This window comes from Barbus barbus (assembly GCF_936440315.1).
Source record: "Barbus barbus genome assembly, chromosome: 29".
Lineage (NCBI taxonomy): Eukaryota > Metazoa > Chordata > Actinopteri > Cypriniformes > Cyprinidae > Barbus > Barbus barbus.
The window spans coordinates 11,850,676-11,871,464 of record NC_136757.1 but is presented as its reverse complement, the minus strand read 5'-3'; the positions used below and the strand labels follow the sequence as shown (position 1 = coordinate 11,871,464).

Genomic DNA, 20,789 nt, shown 5'->3' with positions numbered 1-20,789 from the left:
CAAGTTGAGCTTTATTGTCATTCCGCTACATGTGGGGACATGCAGTGGAACGAAATGTCGTGTCTCGCAGGACCACGGTGCTACATAAATACAGACATTACAACAATGAAGTAAAAAAAACACTATAAACCTATACACTACTAACATATTTAACTATAAGTATACTATATATAAGTATTTACCCTATACAAACTAAAAAGGATAAAAAATACAACTATACGAATGCTTCACATAAATATTACCCTATACAAACTAAAAAATAGAAGATAAAAAGTACAAACTATACGAATGCTTCACAAATACTGTACATGTGCAAAGAGAGACATTTGAGTCAGCAGCTGGTTGGGGAACAGTGCAGGATGATTTGTAGTGCATGAGCATGTAAACATACATATATTGCTGAGTTTTTTGTGAGATTGTGCACACGCAGCAGTGTGTGTAAGTGTCCATAGTGCACATAGTGTAAAGTGTAAGTGTCCATAGTGCACATAGTGTAGAGTGTGAGTGTCCATAGTGTAAAGTGTCCATAGTGCACATAGAGGAGAGTGTCCATAGTGTAAAGAAAAATAAGAATAAAATAAATTAAAAAAAATAAATAAAATAAAATAAAAAAAAATAATTAAAGTTCCATGCAGTTTTTCTTTGGTGTGGTAAGGTTTGGGGTGGGGGGTGGTCCATGTTCAGGAGGTAGAGGTTTGCATGGGGTTTCAGAGGGGGGCGGGGTGGTTTGAGTTCAGGGCTCTCACAGCCTGGGGGAAAAAGCTGTTGAGCAGTCTGGCGGAGCGGGCTCTGATGCTCCGGTACCGTCTTCCTGATGGTAGGAGCTGGAAGAGACTGTGGGAGGGATGGGTGGAGTCCTTCACGATGCTGTTGGTTTTGCTGGAGCATCGTGTAAGGAAGATGTCCAGGATGGAGGGGAGAGGGGCACCGATGATCTTTGCAGCTGTGTTCACTGTCCGCTGGAGGGTCTTGCGATCAGCAGCACTGCAGTTCCCGTACCAGACAGTGATGCAGCTGGTCAGCACACTCTCAATGGTGCCTCTGTAGAATGTGGTGAGGATGGGTGGAGGGAGACTTGCTCTTTTCAGCCGGCGGAGAAAGTGTAGGCGCTGTTGTGCCTTTTTGGAGAGTGACATGGTGTTGGTGGTCCAGGTGAGATCCTCTGTGATGTGCACCCCCAGGAATTTAGTGCTGCTGACTCTCTCCACAGTCGAGCTGTCGATGGTCAGTGGGGGGTGGTCAATGGAGTTTCTCCTGAAGTCCATCACAACCTCCTTTGTCTTCTCCACATTGAGGGACAGATTGTTTGTGCCACACCATTCAGCCAGCTGTGCCACTTCCTCTCTGTAGTGCGTTTCATCGTTGTTGCTGATGAGACCTACCACTGTTGTGTCATCAGCAAACTTGATGATGTGGTTGGAGCTGAACTTGGCAGTGCAGTCGTGGGTCAGCAGTGTGAAGAGCAGCGGGCTGAGCACACAGCCTTGTGGAGCACCTGTGCTCAGTGTTGTAGTGCTCGAGGTGTTGTTGCCGACACGGACTGACTGAGGTCTTCCAGTTAGAAAGTCCAGGATCCAGTTACAGAGGGAATTGTTAAGGCCCAGCAGGTTTAGCTTATTTATGAGCTGTTGTGGGATTATTGTGTTGAATGCCGAGCTGAAGTCAATGAACAGCATTCTAACATAGGAGTCTTTATTTTCTAGGTGGGTAAGAGCCAGGTGGAGGGTGGAGGAAATTGCATCGTCCGTAGAGCGGTTTGGACGGTATGCAAACTGGAGCGGGTCGAGTGTGTTGGGGAGGCTGGTTTTGATGTTATGCATGACTAGCCTCTCAAAGCACTTCATCATGATTGGAGTCAGTGCTATGGGACGGTAGTCATTGAGACAGGACACAGGTGATTTCTTTGGTACCGGTATGATTGTTGTGGATTTGAAACACGTGGGGACGACTGCCTGGCTCAGCGAGGTGTTGAAGATATCTGTTAGGACATCTGTCAGCTGTGCAGCACAGTCTCTCAGAACACGGCCAGGTATGTTGTCAGGACCCGCAGCCTTGCGTGGGTTAATCCTAGATAGGGTCTTCCTTACGTCGGCTGGAGACAGACAGAGCGCCCGGTCGTTGGGAGGTGTGGGCAGTTTTTGTGCAGGTGTGTCGTTCTGCATTTCAAACCGTGAATAAAAGTGGTTGAGTGCATCGGGGAGGGATGTGTCCTCATCACAGGCCTGTGGCGGGGGCTTGTAGTCTGTGATGGTCTGAATGGCTTGCCACAGGCTCCGTGTGTCTCTGCTGTCTGTGAAGTGGTTGTTGATTTTTTGGGCATATGACCGTTTTGCTTTTTTGATGCCACAGGACAGATTGGCTCTTGCTGTTTTGAGGGCTGCTTTATCTCCTGATCTGAATGCTTCATCTCTGGTCTTTAGCAGCCCACGAACCTCTGCTGTCATCCATGGCTTCTGGTTTGCACGTGTGGTGATGGTCTTGGTGACTGTCACATCATCAGTGCACTTTTTGATGTAAGCAGTCACAGTTTCAGTGTACTCATTCAGGTCTGTGTGGTTGTTGTAGGTGGCTGCCTCTTTAAACATGTTCCAGTCTGTGTCCTGGAAGCAGTCCTGCAGTGCTGAGGTGGCATTGTCTGGCCATACTGTGATCTGCTTTTCAACTGGTTTGGAGAGTTTGAGAAGTGGTCTATATGCTGGGATTAGCATAACAGTGATGTGGTCGGAGTACCCGAGGTGGGGGCGGGGTTCAGCCTTGTAAGCGTTCTTTACTGTTGTGTAAACAAAGTCCAGTGTGTTGTTTTCCCTTGTTGCAAAGTTCACATGTTGGTAGAACTTTGGCAAAACTGTCTTTAAGTTTGCGTGGTTGAAGTCACCGGCTATGATGAAAAAGGCGTCGGGGTTTTTTGTTTGTTGTTCACTGATGGCGCTATACAGTTCACGAAGCGCGTCCTTACCGTTTGCACACGGGGGGATGTAAACCGCAACGATAACAATGGCCGTGAACTCCCGCGGCAGATAGAACGGTCGACACTTCACAACCATAAACTCCACCAGCGATGAACAGTGTTTTGATAATACCGCAGCATTGTTACACCAGTCTTTGTTGATATAAACACACAAGCCACCTCCGCGTGTCTTACCAGACAGTGATGAATCTCTGTCCGCTCGGAAGTGGGATAGCCCGTGCAGTTGAATGGCGGAGTCCGGGATGTTGTCGTTTAGCCATGTTTCGGTGAAAACAAACACGCAACAGTCCCTTGCCTCATGCTGTGTAGATCGACCGAGTTGAATTAAGTCCAGTTTGTTTTCCAGAGAGCGGACGTTTGAGAGCATGAGTGTTGGAAGAGCCGGTCTTGAGGGGTTAGCTCTTAGCCTAGCTCGTATACCTCCGCGCTTACCGCGCTTCCGTCCTCTCTCACACCGCTTGCGACGCTGCCTTGTGCGGGTAGCGTCAGTAGGCGAGGCCGCGGTCTCGAGGTCCGGCTCCAGCAGTAAACAAAGGCCTCGTAGCTTCTCAGTAGCCGCCGGCGAGAGTTGGTGTACGTAAGCGTTGCTGATATCCAAAAGACTTTGGCGATCATAGATGAATTCTGGGGTGATTTCCTTAAGAGTTAGCGGTAAACTGACACTATTTGGAGACGAACAGACAACATTAAACGACATAAAAGCACCGTCTTTGGGACCCGGAGCAGCCGCTGCGATCGATCGCGCCGCCATCTTCCTCCTTAGAAAGTGTGTTTAATATGTGTTTAACTGTGCATAAATAACTGAGTGTGTGTGCATGCAGCGCTGTAATGAGGGATGTGGGCAGCTGACATGGTCTAATTTGACCGTTTTCAGAGAAGAAAAAAAACATTATTTTGGAATCAATTGGTTAGCATGGAAGAATAATTTTGCTGAAATGTAGTTCAAATTTCAAGTGAATTGTTCTGTATTGTGACTATCCTCATCTGTGTGTGCGTAAGGTTATACGAGGTGCCGTCTGTCAAACTGAAAAGCTCTGAGGCAGAACGGGAGTATGGACGTGTCGAGATTCCTCTTTTTGAACTTGTGTTTGCGTGTGCATTTTTTTTACAATTTATACTGGATGTCCATTTATTCTAGCAGAAAGGAGAGATGTGGGGTTTTTTTTGTGTGGAAGTAATTTTTTAGATTTGAATGACACTTTTGATGCTTTAATTTGCTGTTTTTTCATTGGCTGCATTCACAGAATAACCAACAGGCACAGCAACAGGTGAACCGCAACAACCAGGAAGAGAAAGACGACAAGGAGAAAGAGAAGGAGGTAGACCGTGAGGAGGACAAAGCAGAGGCAGATGAGAAAGAGGACGGCATGAAGTGAGTATCTTTCTCTTTTACTCGCCTTCTCTCCCTCTCATCTCACACCCATCCATCGGCTGTTTTTTCCTTGCAACTTCTCTCATCAAATCCTTTGAACCTGAGGCCTTACAGCTTGTTTTTCTCTGTGATTCAGCTTAAACAGCAAAGGCACAGTTATGTAACCGGCAGGTGGAAAAAGCATTCTGCTGACTTGCCACTCAATGCTAGTGCTAAAGTCCTCCGATTCAGAGCACTTTTAAGCAGTTTGGGTTTTACTGACTATAGCAGGGGTGGCGAACGTCGGTCCTGGAGAGCTGCAGCCTTGCAGAGTTTTGCTTCAACCCTAATCAAACACACCTGAACAAGCTGATCAAGGTCTGAAGGGTTACTAGAAAGCTACAGGCAGGTGAGTTTTAATTAGGGTTGGAGCTGAACTCTGCAGGGCTGCGGCTCTCCAGGACCGGAGTTCGCCACCCCTGGACTATAGGATAGAACTGTGGTCATGATGCCAAAATTTTAGTTGTCAATACCAGATTTTTTTTTCCCCACTAATTTTATTTTATTTCATTTCATTTCAACAGTTAAAGTAATCAATAAAGTAAACAGTAATACAAAAAAAGTTAAATGTACTGAATGTAAAAATGTGTAAATAAAATAATAAACAAATAATTATTAAAATATATTTGCATACATTTGAATAAATATATAAAACATTTTTAGTTTATGTACACACTTAATTTAAATTAAATTTAAAATTATAAATAACATAAAAGACTGGGTTTCTCTCTTTCTAATTTGATTAATATCAACAGCATAATAGACTGGTCCATGTAGAAACACAGCATTCTGGTTTTCACTGAACAATGGCTATGCTCAGATGCTGGTTCTGTATAATTTCAGCCTAATTTAATGAGTTGTTAGTTTCTGAACACTAGTTCACTCGCAGGTGCACACTATATTAAAATACTCTAGGGAAGTACATGTAACAATGTATTAATCTAAACTAAACCTGTGCAGTCAGCAGTACTGCCGGGTGTGATTAGAGCACATTAGCGCTGACCCGAATTCACAGGCCTCAGTATATGCCCCAGCATGCCAGCTATACATTAAATGAGTGCATTAAGAAGAATCTGTGCATTTCTCGGACCTCTCCCCCATGATTCTCTCAACCTGCGGGCACAGCTGCTGCTCCTATATTTAGTACTGTATCTGCAAGATAGATAATGTGCAGGTAAGATAAATGAGGGTCTGCTCATCCCACAGCCACTTCCTGACACTGTGCTGTACAGCTGAAGGGGAATACACTAGCTAGTGAGCAAGCATTTGCATAGTGTGTTCACATTCATGTAGGGCTTTTTTGGATTGTGTGTGTTATCTCTTAACAGTTGAAAAAGTTATTCTATTATGTCTTACAAATGTTTTTTCTTAAAAGAATGCTCTGATTTTAGAAATTGACTGATACGCTCTGTGTCTGTCTGTATCTATCTGTATATCTATCTGTCTGATAATCACACATGATGTATGAGTAATTTTTTTGTGATAAGAGCATGATTTGACTATGACAATGATATTTTTTTTGTTCTCGCAGAGATGACACCTCTGGTGAGGATGGGGAGGAGAAAGAGCCTCCTGTAACCGCTAAAGGCCGGCGCACCGCAAACAGCCGTGGTCACCGGAAAGGACGAGTCACTCGCTCTATGACCAACGAGCAGGAAGAGAACACTTCACCGCTAAGCAGTGAGCTGGGTTAGTACACACTTGCTTACCATTGACTTTTTCTGTGGGTCTCTGAGGTCACATCTGTTCAAATGAGTTCTTTGTTTTGCTCTGCAAATTAACCATGCACAACCTTTTATTGTATAACATTGTCCCACTTGTAGTTTTATAACTTGCCTTTTCTGTTTTCCCTAAATGTGAGGACATTTTAACCCTCTGGGGTCTGAGGTCATTTTGGGGCCCTTGAGATGTGTTGACATGCCCTGATATTTGTGCTTATTTCAGCTTCTTAAATCATACTATTGACCAACATGTAATTTTTTTTGTATTCAGCACAAACTGTGCTACAATAATATGTGACCAAGATGGATGTACATGTCTGCATTTCTTAGAAAAAAAATATTATGCGTGGTTAGTAAGTTTTGGGGAAAATAATGTAGCTGAAATAAGGCCATAAAAGCCACACTAAATCGTCCTGAATAAGACTTTTGAGTAATCAGTCTTCTAAGATAGAATATTTACTTCACAATTATGTGAAAATCATTCAGCTTACTCATTCACAGAAAACAATATATTGATTTAAATTTTTAAAGACATGTTTTGTGATCTAAAGCGTATATGCGAGGGAGTGGTAATAGCCTTGAATATTAAGTGATTCTCACCTGAGAGACAAAGGGCCCTCCCCTAAAGCTGCTAATGGCCCATCAGTGTGACTGTGACTGAGGCAGGTAAGAGAGTGTGAGGAGACTGAAAAAATTGGGTTTTTTAAATGATTTGTATTTTATTTACAACACAGTATAATTAAAACATACATAATGAAAGTCAAAGACACATTATTGTGCACACTGATCTAACCACAGAGATGTGAACAGACTTTGAGTTATTCCAGCAACAGATTCTGTTCAACAAGTGAAACAAATACCTGATATTTACTTATTTCCATGGATTCAAGAAGAAAAAAACACAATCAGTAGCCAAGGATCTTGTTTTACCATAGAATATCAGTGTAGTTGACCATCTGATGTTGGTACAGCGCTCTCAGAGGAAAACATCTTGAAGAAAGTCATCAGGATTCATCTGTGGTTTAGGTACCTGATCCAAAAAAATACAAACAACCAAAAAAAAAAAACATTTGTGAGCATAGACTCATGCATGCTTTGTACTATCATACACAAAAAAAATCATTTTATATCTGAGAAACTAATTATTATTGTTTAGTACGTTATTAAAATCTATTTTTGAACAGAGTAGGCTATTAATAATAAACATGTTCTAAACAGACTCGTAGTATTCATCATGTTACAATGTACTCTCATATTACTTGTATTGTTTTATACAGAGCATGAAAACAACAGTTTGGGGAAAAAAACAACTATGATTGTGTAGTCATATAGCCTAGTATGCATGATTTTATAGAAGCTGTTATGATTCTGCAGCACTAGACTCAAGTATGCTGTGGACTACAAAAGGATGTACTTTGTACTATAAAAAATTATATTTTATATCTGAGAAACTATTTATTATTGTTTAGCACGCTATTATAATATATTTTTGAACAGAGAAGACTATTAATAATAAACATGTTGTAAACATACTTAGACTCGTAGCATTCATCATGTTACAATGTACTCTCATATTACTTTTATTGTTTTACATCATCGTGCCATAAGAAATTTAAATACAATGAAGTGCCCATCATATTCAAACACTGTAGTCTGGAATTACAGTTTGGGACAAAACAACTATGATTTTGTAGTCATACAGCCTAGTATGTATGGTTTTATAGAAGCTGTTATGATTCTGCAGCCATAGACTCATGTATGCTGTGAACCACAAAAGGATGTACTTTGTACCATAAAAAAGGATATTTTATATCTGAGAAACTAATTGTTATTGTTTAGCACGCTATTAAATCTATTTGTGAACATTAAATATTCTTCTAAACATTCTTAGATGCGTAGCATTCATCATGTTGTCGGTTGGGAAAACCCCAACTAAACGCGTTCAAGTTTGTCACAATAACACGCTAACTAATGCAAAAAAGCATTACTTACTCAGATCGATCTTCTGTATGAACTCTTGCACTTATTCTGAGGTGAATCCAGCCTTTACTCAGCGCGTCTCCTTCCAGAAACGAGCAGCAACAGAGTCTCGTGATTGTTTGTTGTTGGGCGTCTCCAAGCGCGCGCGCGTCACGTGGTTATTTACATGTGAACACGAGGGGGCGGGATCACATTAGAAATAATGAGTTAGACTGGACAGACTGAACATCGTGTCGGTTTCATACTGATTACTTTATCACAGAACATTTGTTTTCGATAACACTTACTTTGTTTGAAAGCAGACACTTTAGGCTTTCTATAGATATAACTCTCATGTTTCTGTGTTGAGTATTCGCTGAGTTACACTTCATTTTAGTGACCCGTTACTATAAACATATCGCGGAGACGGAGAAGACAGAGAGCGCATCCTGTTGGTTTTCTTTTTTTTTCCAAAACCACAAAGTTTTGTTGTAATCGTGAGTGTACTCAAAAAAAAGTAGACACTTAACAGTTTCAATTGATGTATAACACTTATTTGTGTGACCAAAATCAACAGAGTACTTTTAATGTCTTTTGCACTTATCGTAAAAAAACCGAGTTCGTATCGCCGGCGATACGGCGGGCCCCAGAGGGTTAACAGCAATATCAACAGAACGAGAATGATCCTAATAATGAAATGCTGTACAAATACTTTGATGGTTGAGTAGAAACCATCTGTCCCCCGAGTGTCACAGTGTTCCCTGGTTTTACGATGAGAAGGCATTTCAATTTCTGAAATGCACTTTTTCATGATTTTTAGAGCTCATCAAGCTTAGCTAAGAGTGTTCTTGAACTTTCGTTGATTGTGTTTCAGTTAAAAACATCCCCTATACTTCAGCATGAGGGTTAAAACAGCGCCTGTGGCAGCTCTTGGACTTTTACTAATGTCACAAGAGCTTGTGTCATTTTCATAAGTCACTTCACCTTGAGTTTCTTTTACCTTTGCCTGTTTGTGCTTTTAGTTTGGTTTTGTTTTAAGTAATTTAAAATATGGATATGAATTCGCAACCTTTATTTTGAGTCGAGTTCCTATTGCATTTTACTTAATGTTTGGTTGATTTGATTGCATGATTTTTTTAAAAACATCATTTTATACCAGTCAGATGTGTCACATTTAATTGCTTATTGAAATAGTTTATTGAAACCGTTTTGGAGAATTTGATCTCTCCCCATTCATGTAGATAGAAGCTGCACGTAGAAAGTAAACTGAAAACAGCAACCTGGGTTGTTTACCAAGATGGTCGCTGAATTGCTTTGTAGAGACTTCTGTATTATTTCACATTACATGACATTCTTCTTTTCTGTACATTTTAGCAAATCTGGAGATGAATGAAAGTTCTCGCTGGACTGAAGAGGAGATGGAGACTGCAAAGAAAGGTCAGAACCCATGTTTGGTGTTTTGTCACTACTGCATTTATTTAATAGACAATATTCTCACAGTATAGAGCCATTGGCGCGCACACAATTAAGTTAGAAAACCTTACAAAACACATTAGTAAGTGTGTTTTTTTTATTATTAAGGTGGCTTGGATCAAAATATAGTTTCAAACACAATAATGATTTCAGAAAAGGTCATAATGGGCTCTTTGTTTGTCTTGCTGTATGTTGACAGTTCGGATTTCCCTGTGTTCAGTTAACTAGATGTAACTCTGTCAGATCAGACCTGTAACACTTAGCCTAGCAACTCCACAAACATTTACATGAGCACTAGATCACACATTGTGGCCTTGGCCTCATTTCACACAAATGCACTTAGTGATACACATAATAATGTGTCTGTATGTGGGAGCTGCATTTTTATATGACAGCTGGACGTTCGGACGTGTCATTTAGTCATGGTTTAATAACAAGAGCTTCATCAATGGACCTTCAAAACTTCATGTGGGATTATAATTGCAGAAAACAGAAAGTTTGAGTAAAGAGCAAAGGTCTAATCTTCTTTCTTGTACGTGTCAGTGTTTGGTCTGTAATGTAGACTGTTAGTGTGTTAAACGGATGCTCTGCTGACCTACTTCAGATGAGCTGCTTCCACGTCGCTCTGTTAACAGCTCTCTGTCTCTCTGGCACCGGCACATCACATCTGATCCATTAGGCCGTCTGCTCCACACCACTCACAGGATCTGCAACTTAATAACATTTCATTAATGATAAAGTCCCCTGGGCCTAATCAAGTTTGTTGTTTACAATCACAAGAACTTGTCCTTGACTCCATGCCAACAAGTATCAGTTTACATAATGTTTTAGATTTTATAGATCTTCACATTTATTTTGAAGAGCGCTCTTTTGAAATAGGGATTTGGTGTTAATGCATGATGATTCATTTGAAAAAATAGTTCATTCAGAAGTTGTCACAATATTGCAACACAGTACACTACAACTCTGAGCAAGTTAACACATGATTTTTTTTTTTTTACATTTCATGCCTATTTTCTGTTCAGTAACTTGAAAGCAGTTAGTGATTTCTCATGCAGTCTTAAAAAAGGTAATCTCCATAGATATCTGTTTAATTTTGAGGGTGAGAGGTGTTGTAAAAAATACTTAAAATATCACACACACACACTTTAATTCATTAATGTATACATTTAAATAAACTATTGTGATGCTAGAACCCTATTTATTTTATCTATTCATTCATTAAATTCTGCAAGAACCTTTATTTATGCATTTGTTTTTTTCATTTATACATTTACATTTTTTTTTAATGCACATTCATTTATATACTTTCCCCAGCTTGTATTTTTTTCTTTGATGTGTCTGGTAAATAGTGTACCATCGAAGCCAAGCCTAGACTGCAATCTTTCCCAACGCTGCTGTTATTAATCTTAGTGTGCCTGCTTTGTCTTTGTCTTACTATTACTCTGTTCCAAAATATACTGCCACCCCTCACCCCATGACCCTCTTAACACCAGCTAGTTACCTCGCCTGTGCTTTTTAAATCCGCTTACAGCTCTCTATGCTAATGTATTTATCTGTGATCATTTTTAAAGCGGGAGCGGAAGACAACAGTGATATATGTTAATGGCACCTGGCTGTCTTGCTGCATTCCTACACAGAGAGAGAGAGAGAGAGCAGCTCTGCTCTGTGACTAATGCACTCTGGCCCAGCCTTTTAAAGGCAGGGTGGCCTCGCTTGTGTTCAAGTCTCTGTGTAAATGAGGGGAAGTGAGTGTGTATGTGGCCGTGGGGTCACTTGATGGCAGGATAAAGGCCTGTGTAACATTTAACTCAGAGCTACTGCACACAGCTCTCCTCCTGTGTTCTTTTTAGATGCTTTTCTTTAGAGGCGGGCACTGCAGATAATGCAGATATTATGCACAAAATGTGTGTGCATATGAACATTTTCTTAGCTCTAGTAAATGCTGGTAAAATGTGTGACATTGTACTAATTTTTTGTTTAAATACCGCTCTTAAAAACACTCCCTGCCACATACTCCCTGCCACATCCGGCGTCGGTATGGACTGGTCTGAGGAACATCACCATGTACAAGTCACCACCCCCACAGTCTGCAGAGAATCAACAACTGGCTGACGATCTCAATGTGTTTTACTGCAGATTTGAAAAGGCCAGATTGACACCCAGCACCCGCTCTGATCTGCACTTCACACATTCACCTTCCCCCCCTGCAACCCCCCTTACTCCCTCCCCCACCATTCTACCTGCGTTTAAAGTCTGTGTAGAGGATGTGAACCGGGTCTTCAGAAAACAGAAATCTAGGAAAGCTTCAGGACCAGACGGTATTTCACCTGCCTGTCTAAAAGTCTGTGCTGACCAATTGGCCCCCATCTTTACACAAATCTTCAACAGATCTCTGGAGCTGTGTGAAGTTCCCTGCTGCTTCAAACGCTCCACCATCATTCCCGTCCCCAAAAAGCCCAAAATCACTGGACTTAATGACTACAGACCTGTCGCACTCACGTCTGTGGTCATGAAGTCACTTGAGAGACTGGTCCTGGCCTACCTGAAGGACATCACTAGACCCTTGCTGGATCCTCTTCAGTTTGCCTATAGAGCAAACAGGTCTGTGGATGACGCTGTCAATATGGGACTGCATTACATCCTGCAACACCTCGACAAACCTGGGAATTATGCAAGGATCTTATTTGTGGACTTCAGCTCGGCCTTCAATACCATCATACCTGACCTTCTCTCAGACAAACTGAGACAGCTCTCTGTGCCCTCCTCCATCTGTCAGTGGATCACCAGCTTCCTGACAGACAGGCAGCAGCTAGTGAGGCTGGGCAAACTCACATCCAGGACTCTCACCATCAGCACTGGCGCCCCTCAGGGTTGCGTTCTCTCCCCACTGCTCTTCTCTCTCTACACGAATGACTGCACATCAAAGGACCCCTCTGTCAAGCTCCTGAAGTTTGCGGACGACACTACAGTCATAGGCCTCATCAAGGACGGTGACGAGTCTGCTTACAGACAGGAAGTTGAGCAGCTGGCTGTCTGGTGCAGTCTTAACAACCTGGAGCTGAACACGCTCAAAACTGTGGAGATGATAGTGGACTTCAGGAGAAACCCCCCTGCTCTCCCCCCACTCACCATCATGAACAGCACTGTGACTTCAGTAGAGTCATTCAGATTCCTGGGCACCACCATCTCTCAGGACCTGAAGTGGGACAATCACATTGACTCTATTGCGAAAAAGGCCCAGCAGAGGCTGTATTTCCTCCGCCAGCTAAGGAAGTTCAACCTGCCTCAGGAGCTGCTGAAACAGTTCTACTCTGCAATCATCGAGTCTGTCCTATGTTCTTCTATAACTGTTTGGTTTGGTTCAGCTACCAAAACAGACATCAGAAGACTACAACGGACAGTTAGGACTGCTGAGAGAATTATCGGTGCCCCTCTGCCCAGCCTCCAAGAACTTTACACCTCCAGAGTGAGGAAAAGGGCTAAGAAAGTCACTCTGGACCCCTCACACCCAGCTCACTCTCTCTTTGTACTGTTGCCCTCTGGCCGGCGCTACAGATCACTGAGCACCAGAACAGCCAGACACAAGAACAGTTTTTTCCCCCAGGCCGTATCCCACCTGAACAACACATAACACACCCCGGTACTGTACATCTGTTAATAACCCATCAAACCTTCATCTGTACATAGGACACATGCACATTCACAGTTCTGTCTATGGTCATGTCTCTTTTCTGTATATTTTTATTTTTATTACTATTGTTATCCTTAATTATTGTATATTCTCTTCATTAGTGTTCATCACCTTAATTATATGTTGTCTGCACTATGTTTGTACTTTCTGTACTGGAAGCTCCTAACACCAAGACAAATTCCTTGTGTGTGCAAACACACTTGGCAATAAAGCTCTTTCTGATTCTGATTCTGATTCTGATACACACTGCAGTTTTGAGAGTAACAGCTGTATTTAAATAAACATGAGCAAGTCGCTTCAGTTGTCACTCCTGTGAATAAGTGAAGTCAGTGTGAACCAAACAAGATTCAGCTCTGAAGAGGAGTGACATCCGAATTTAGCTGCAGTGTACGCATCCCTTCTTTTTCCAACTTAATTAATGTTGTTGTTTTTTCTTTTTTCTGTCTTTCTGTCTCTCACTCTTTTTTCTTTCTGTCTCTCGTGTTGTTTTTCTGTCTCGTGTTGTTCTCTATCGCGCTCTCTCTCTCTCTCTCTCTCTCTCTCCGTCTTTATTCCTGTCTCTGTCTTATTTTAAGGTTGTTTTTCTTTTTATCTTTTTCTGTTGTTTGTTCTTTCTTTATTTCTCTTTCTTTCATTCTGTCTTTGTCTTCCATTCTCTCTATCTCTTTGTTTTTGTCTCCATTTTGGTCTTTCTGTTTTTCTTTTATTTCTGTCTCTGTCTTCTGCTAGATATCTTTTTATCGATCTGTTTTTATTTGTCATTTTCTTTTTATTTCTCTTTCCTTCAGTTTTTCTTTTTGAATTAGTCTTTTTCTGTTTTTCTAGCTGTCTTTTTTTCTTTCTGTCTCCCTGTCTTTCAGTTTCTTTCTTTCTGTAACATTGAGTGAGTGGTTAGATTCAGTTGTTGGAGTGCAGAGATAAAGGAAGTGGCTGAATTGTGGGTTGGCACGAATTAGAGGATTTGGCAAGCCTCCCTGTTTCTCCCTCTCTCACACTGTTGTTAAGGACTGTGTGTAGAGGTCACATTGAAGAAGAAAAGCAGGTCAGTTAGGAGGAATTGCTTTCTCTCTGCTTTCTCATGATATCAACATCAAACCTCTCAAATCTCTCTCTTTCTCTTTATTTCTGCCACAATCTCTTGCTCTCATTGTCTGCTTGTTTTTGTGTGTTTGAGCGTAGATGTGTTTTGTCACAGATAATATGCATTACAGAGCGCAGAAGAGAGAGAATGATAGAAGAGATCAGATGAGGTTGTGGAGGGAGGGAGGGAGGGAGGATGGGCATTAGGGAGGTGGAGTCACTGCATCTCAGATTCACTTTGCTGTTAAAGTCCAGCCAAGCGGCAGCCAGTGAAGAGGAGTGGAAAAAAACTGTGGCCTTGAGACAGAAAGAGAGAGAGGGCTGGCGAGAGAAAGCGCGTGAGTTTGATAAAGAGAGAGAGAGAGAGAGGAGCAGAAGAAAAAGAGAAGGGCTGCTCTGTTTAGAGAGAGTCAGAGAAACGACAGCGCAACTATCAGAGGAAGAATGGGGAGTTAATTTGCCTCGCAAACACCACTCCCTTTTTCTCTCTTCTACTTTCTTGCTCTTCCTCATGCTGTTGTGGAGCTCCAAGAGCCTCTGCTGTGCATTTCCATGGAAATCATGTGAGCGAAGAAGAAAAGACTGATGGAGTAATAGAGAAGAGCGGAAGAGTGGACCAGAGGGCCGCATATTTTCTTTATGCATCTTCCTGATTGGATGATCCACAGTGGGCCAATGCTGAGGATTTCAATTGGATGTAGCATTGGTACATGCTCATGAATCACCAAAGCTGATTGGACAGCATTGTCTTATTGGAGTACTCTTAACATTTGGAGGTACTGGACAAAATGCAATGTTTTGAAATTGAAGATGAATGAAACCTGCATTTCAGGAAGTTTAGGACCGTGTTTGACCCTTCACTGGATTTAACCGCTACTTTGCCATTTGTTGGATTGGGCAAGAATGGAGCTTCCTTGACTTTTGACCTGTTTATATAGAAGTACTTCTGGGTAATTGTGTATGTGTACATTGCTAAGCAGGCTTTTATTTAAGCAGCCTTTGCACTGCGGTGTCTGTGTGTTTGCCATGTTACATAGATTAGGATGTGCGTGCGTTTCTGACAAACAACTGGAGGTTTAAAGAATAAACAGAGACCGAAACAAGGATCAGAGATTGTGAGGATAAGCATACAAATCAGACTTCAAATGATTTCTTGCTTTGCTTGTTTGTATGTCACTAAGGGCATTTTTTTGCACTTACACTCTTCATTTTATCTCCCCATCTCAATCTACACTGACTGTCTTGTAGCTTTGATGTGGATGGCAGCAGTGCTTTATTGTGGTCACTAGCAATATAATTCAAAGCAGCTATTTAGACTGAACAAGATAGATTCCTAATGTGAAGCTAAGCAGCACACAACGACTTGGCTGATGTCTGCTGAGCCTTAGCTTGGTGTTAAATGATTGAGAACAGTTCATGTCAGGTTGTTGCCCCACTTTCCTTCTTCAGAAGGTCTTTCAGATGATCTTTGACCTTTTTATTGCGATTTTTCTTAATGACGACGCGAGGCTGGGCAAATGGGAACGCTCGAGGCTTCCGTTACCCAGCGCACAGGGATTTTGTGTGTTTGTGTTGAAAGACATTGTCTGTTAGGCAGTGTGTAATATAAATCTTATATAAACTGTAACAGTCTTGGTGCTGCCCTATTTTGAGTGCACGTGACTTAGTGGGACACCAGGTAGGAAAAAAAACAAAAGAGACCTACACATACACTACTGTTAAAAAGTTTGGGACCAAGGATGCATTGATTTGCTTTGATTTCAAATGCTTGTTTTCTATTTGAATCTATTTAAAAATGCAGCCATTATAGTGGTCTCCTCATCATTTCCCATTCTCTGTATCAATAAAGGGACATTTTAGTTGCCGTCATGCAGATGATGACGCTGTCTCTCGTGCGTTGAAATAACTATGACGATAGTTAAGCTATCACTCATAGTTCTGTTCCTGTTTCTACATTAGTAAAGTGAGAATGTTCCCTCTCTTACTTTCATAGGTCTGCTCCAGTATGGCAGAAATTGGTCCGCTATCGCCAAGATGGTGGGCTCCAAAACAGTCTCCCAGTGCAAGAACTTCTACTTTAACTACAAGAAGAGACAGAAACTGGATGAGATTCTGCAACAGCATAAAATAAAATCGGTCAGTTCTTAGAGAGTGCGGGTTGAATTATTTATAATCGTCAATAGTATTGGTTTCACGTTGTTGCTTTTGTGCTTGTGTTCGATGTAGGAGAAAGAGCGTAAGGCCAGACGTAAAGGTAAAGCTCTTCAGAACGAGGAGGCCAGCGCTCCATCTGCTGCAGAGGAAGAGGAGATGGAGGGATCGGGAGTCAGCGGCAATGAGGAGGAGGCTCAGGAGGACGGAGAGGGTATGGACGCAAACACTTGATTCTTGCACACTCACACATCATGCAGTAATTATTACACAAAGTCTAATGTCCATTTAAACAGTCATTTGTTGCACATTACTCATTGACTTTACTCATTGTGTAATGGAAGTAATGAAGCTCAAAGTTAAGATCTGAGAAACAAATGAGCAGTTTGGTAATTATGTTATCAGCCGTAGCGATGAAAAAATGAACACTGAATCCAAACACCTGTGAGGTTTTGTGGTTGCCAGGAAGTCCCACTGCAGCTCGAATCAAAGGGCAGAGAGCTTTTCTCAGAATATTAGGAACACGTGGCTTAGAATCACCTATGACCTCACCCGTGATACAACCCTGACCTACTTTTGTCAAGTTCTCAGAAAGAGGCGACGCTCTCTGCGCAAGCATGAATTGCTTTTCCAGGCGAGCTGCGTTTTGTGAAGTGGTTGTGTTATAGCAGAGCGATCAAACTGTCTAGGTGTCAAAGTGTGTGTCGTGCTGTGGACGTCGTACTTCCACAAGTCTGCCAGGCAGCTATGAAACAAACGCTTTGTGCTGTGTGTTTGGCAATCAGGTGTGGCTTGCCGATAAATGGCTTTCATAAGCTTTCATAAAGCCACATTTATCAGGTCAAAGCTTGTGAAAGAAAGCCAGCAAGGGAAGTGCTTATTATGTTATGGTTATTGTGTAATTACATCCAGCTGGGAGAGCACACTCAATGGCTGGGGTTTGTTATGCCAGTGGGAAAATGAGGTTTATCATAATCCCCTGCTGTGTATTTACTAGTTACGTTTACTTTTTGATTTGACAAAGGACATGTTAGGTTTAGAAAAGAGTGATTCTTCGTTGAGGAGCTTTTCTGTGCCCCTGTATGATTTTAAAATTTAAACCGTTTTGAAATTGTTTTTCAAAGCAATCGTTCAATTTTAAAGGATAGGCTACATTAGCTTTTGCTGTTTGTTGTATCGGTTTAATGGCTTTTTTCAACTTTTTTTTAAGAGTGAAGAATTTGTCAGATGTTACATTTGTCAGAATTTCACCATTTTGGGGTTTTAACTTCCTCTTCATAATTTATTAAATAAATTAGGTGAATCCTTAGTCCTTTCATTTGCCTAAAAATCATATTGTTATTGAAAGTGGTCTTTGGTTCTTATAAGTGTAATTTATCATTTTTCTCTTCTTCTTCTTTTTTAATCACTGTTTCAATACTGCTGTGCATTCCACTAATTATTTAAGAGGACAAGCGTTTCTAAAAATGGTTGTTTGGAACAAAGTGAGAAGAGCATGTATAGAAGTCGATACAGCGGTCAGAAAATTATTTAAAAAACAATTGCTTTTTTTTTCAATTTCATTGACAGCTAGCTAGCCAAATGTTTGATCATAATCAAACACAATTTACTATATATCACCATCACATACATGACTGTTCAAAAGTTTGAGATCAGTATGTTTTTTGAAAGATATTTTATTCTGAAAGGTTGTGTTTTAAATTGATCAAAAGTGAGTGCAAGACATTTATAATGTTGCAAAAAATCTATTTCAAATGCTGTTCTTACAAACTTTCTAATAATCGAAGAATACTTAAATGCATTATGGTTTCCACAAAAATATTAATTAACACGCTTGTTTATAGTGTGCATTGATAATAAGAAACATTTCATGAGCAGAAAATCATATTATAATTGATTTCTGAAGGATCATGTGACACTGAAGACCGGATGCTGCTGAAAACTCAACTTTGCCATCACTGGGTTAAACAATATTTTAATCTGTATTATAATCAATATATAATCTGTATTTTTTTCACAAATTAATGCACCCTTGGTGAGCATAAGAAACTTCTTTCAAAAACATTAAAAGAAGCTTACCACCCCCAAATTCTTGAACAGTAGTGTACTGTACCAAAATATAAGTTACCATGTCCATAATCAGATCTATATTCTAGAACATGGAAGAAATGTTTTAACATGGATCAAACAAATCATAGAATTTTCAAGGGCCCCAAATTGAAAAATGAAGTGCCCAAAACAAACGCCTTACCAATCAAACCACACAGATCAGCTGATATTCATGTCCTGCCATTTTACGATGTTCTTTTTTTCTTCAGGTGGAGCCAATAACAGCTCAGACACCGAGAGCCTCCCTTCCCCACGTTCCTCAGATGACAGCAAGGTCAAAGAAGAGGGCTCGGCTCGGCCCAAAACTTCACCCAACGCCACTTCCTCCTCATCCTCCACGGACAAGGACGTGGCAGCTACAGAGATGGGGCCGGATGAAAAGCCAAAAGTGGAGAAAGGAGAAGTAGAACAGGGAGGAGTGAAGCTGGAGGTAAAGACCGAACCGGGGGAGTATGGTAAAGAGGCAGCAGGAGAAGATAAGAAGCCTCCTACCCTGGAGGTGGAGGAGGGCAAGAAAGAGGTCAAAAAGAAAGAGCATGGAGGAAAGAGCGGAGCTCAAGACAGCGACTCCAGCGCCACATGCAGCGCCGATGAGGTGGAAGAGACGGAAAGCTCAGAGAAGAACAGGTGAGAGTGTGCATGCATGTGTATGAGAGTGAGGGCTGATTGGTTGCTTGGGTGGGGTCTGATGTGTTTTGTGGTTTAGGAGGCTGGGATTGTTGATTTGTCCTGTAGGACTCTATTTTTTCCATGACAGCAAACACTGTATATGTTGGCTGAGTCAGGGGAAACATTAGCCTGTGAGCTTGCCAAACATAACAGAGCGAGAAGTTTGTGTGTCTGTCTGGCTGTCTTTTGTGTATTTTGCATTTTACATTTCCATAAGACTGCATGTGGAAAGTCTATATTTGTTTATGTGTTGCGATGATGATTAAGTGTGTGTGTTTGTGGTTTTGTGGCATTAATTGGCTGTTTACAAAGACAGTCAATAAGAGAGAATGAGGCTCTGACCATATTAAGCAATAACTCTTCTCTGCTCTTCTCACTCTCAACACAATGACGTCTGCTAGGCCGAGTTTGTTGAATTTCACCCATGATGGAGTGATCGCTTCTCCAGTTCAGAAACCACTGGACCTCAAACTGCTCAAGCAGAGAGCAGCCGCTATACCTCCCATAGTAAGTACCTACCCAAACTGACATTCGTTTTTGTTTTCAGTCACTTGTGGTTTGAAATTCATGAGGTTTTCATGTTAACAACTGGCATATCTGGCCAGATTACACAGATTAGCATCATCTCTCCATGTTCCCATGGTTACTAAAGCTGTTTTTATTCGCATGAGATGCTAGTTTTCCACCTCTGCTCTTAGCTATTCAGACACTCATGATGAGCTAACAGCCAGAACGTCAGAGCTCTGGCAAGAGGAGAGGTGTGGAAACTGATGTGCGCTGTTTTAAAAGGCGCTTGCATGGTGTTAATCTCAACAAAACAGGCGTAATTGTTTTAAATGACTCAAACAGGTTGTTTTTGTTGCTGTTCGACTGTATGTAAATGACCTCTGATATTATTGATTAACCTTTTGTGAACACCACCCTATTTAAAGACAATGATGTGGATGTGGGTGGTCATTAGGGGTGAGCAATATTTATTTTCTGTGATAACATCGAATTTGTTGTTTTGATGTGTGAGCTGACATTATCAAGTATGTTCCTCACTCAAAACATGTCTGTGATGTAGCCTAGTATAATGTAGTTAAAATACCCATTTGAGCTTTTGTGGTGTATATATAGTTAAGCAATATCACACCAGCCAGAGTGCTGTTTTTCCCCAAATATCAGCATGGTTTCAAACTTGATATTGATTTTTATACAGTTTACTGATTTTATACCAATCAGTAAACAACAAAGTTAAGATTGCAAGTTATGTTTAGAATATTGTCTGTTTTTCCACAAAGAAAATAGCCATATACAACATTGTTTCATTACTCAACAATTCTGCTTTTTTTAAATCGGGTGAGTTAATGATTCAGTGACCCATTCATGAAGACAGTCTCTTGCGTCATTCCTGAATTAATCTGCCATTTCAACAAATCTGTTTAATGAATGACTCAATGACTCACTCATTAAGACAGTCACTTGCTGCCACCAGTTGGTGTTTTTAGCTCCATAGATGATGCATACATCTAATAAGTTAGGAAAATATTGCTCTTATAAAGGTAAAAAAAT

At 41.1% G+C, this 20,789-nt stretch overlaps 1 protein-coding gene across 1 annotated transcript in view; it reads left to right on the top strand.

The window, feature by feature from the left end:
* LOC306849196 (nuclear receptor corepressor 2-like) overlaps nucleotides 1-20,789 on the top strand; it is a 122,528-nt gene that overhangs the window by 81,729 nt on the left and 20,010 nt on the right. Inside the window, 7 exon segments of the mRNA XM_079384061.1 lie at nucleotides 4,213-4,340; nucleotides 5,911-6,068; nucleotides 9,434-9,496; nucleotides 16,300-16,442; nucleotides 16,533-16,671; nucleotides 18,776-19,193; nucleotides 19,637-19,742. Coding sequence (XP_079240187.1) covers nucleotides 4,213-4,340; nucleotides 5,911-6,068; nucleotides 9,434-9,496; nucleotides 16,300-16,442; nucleotides 16,533-16,671; nucleotides 18,776-19,193; nucleotides 19,637-19,742 — 1,155 coding nt within the window.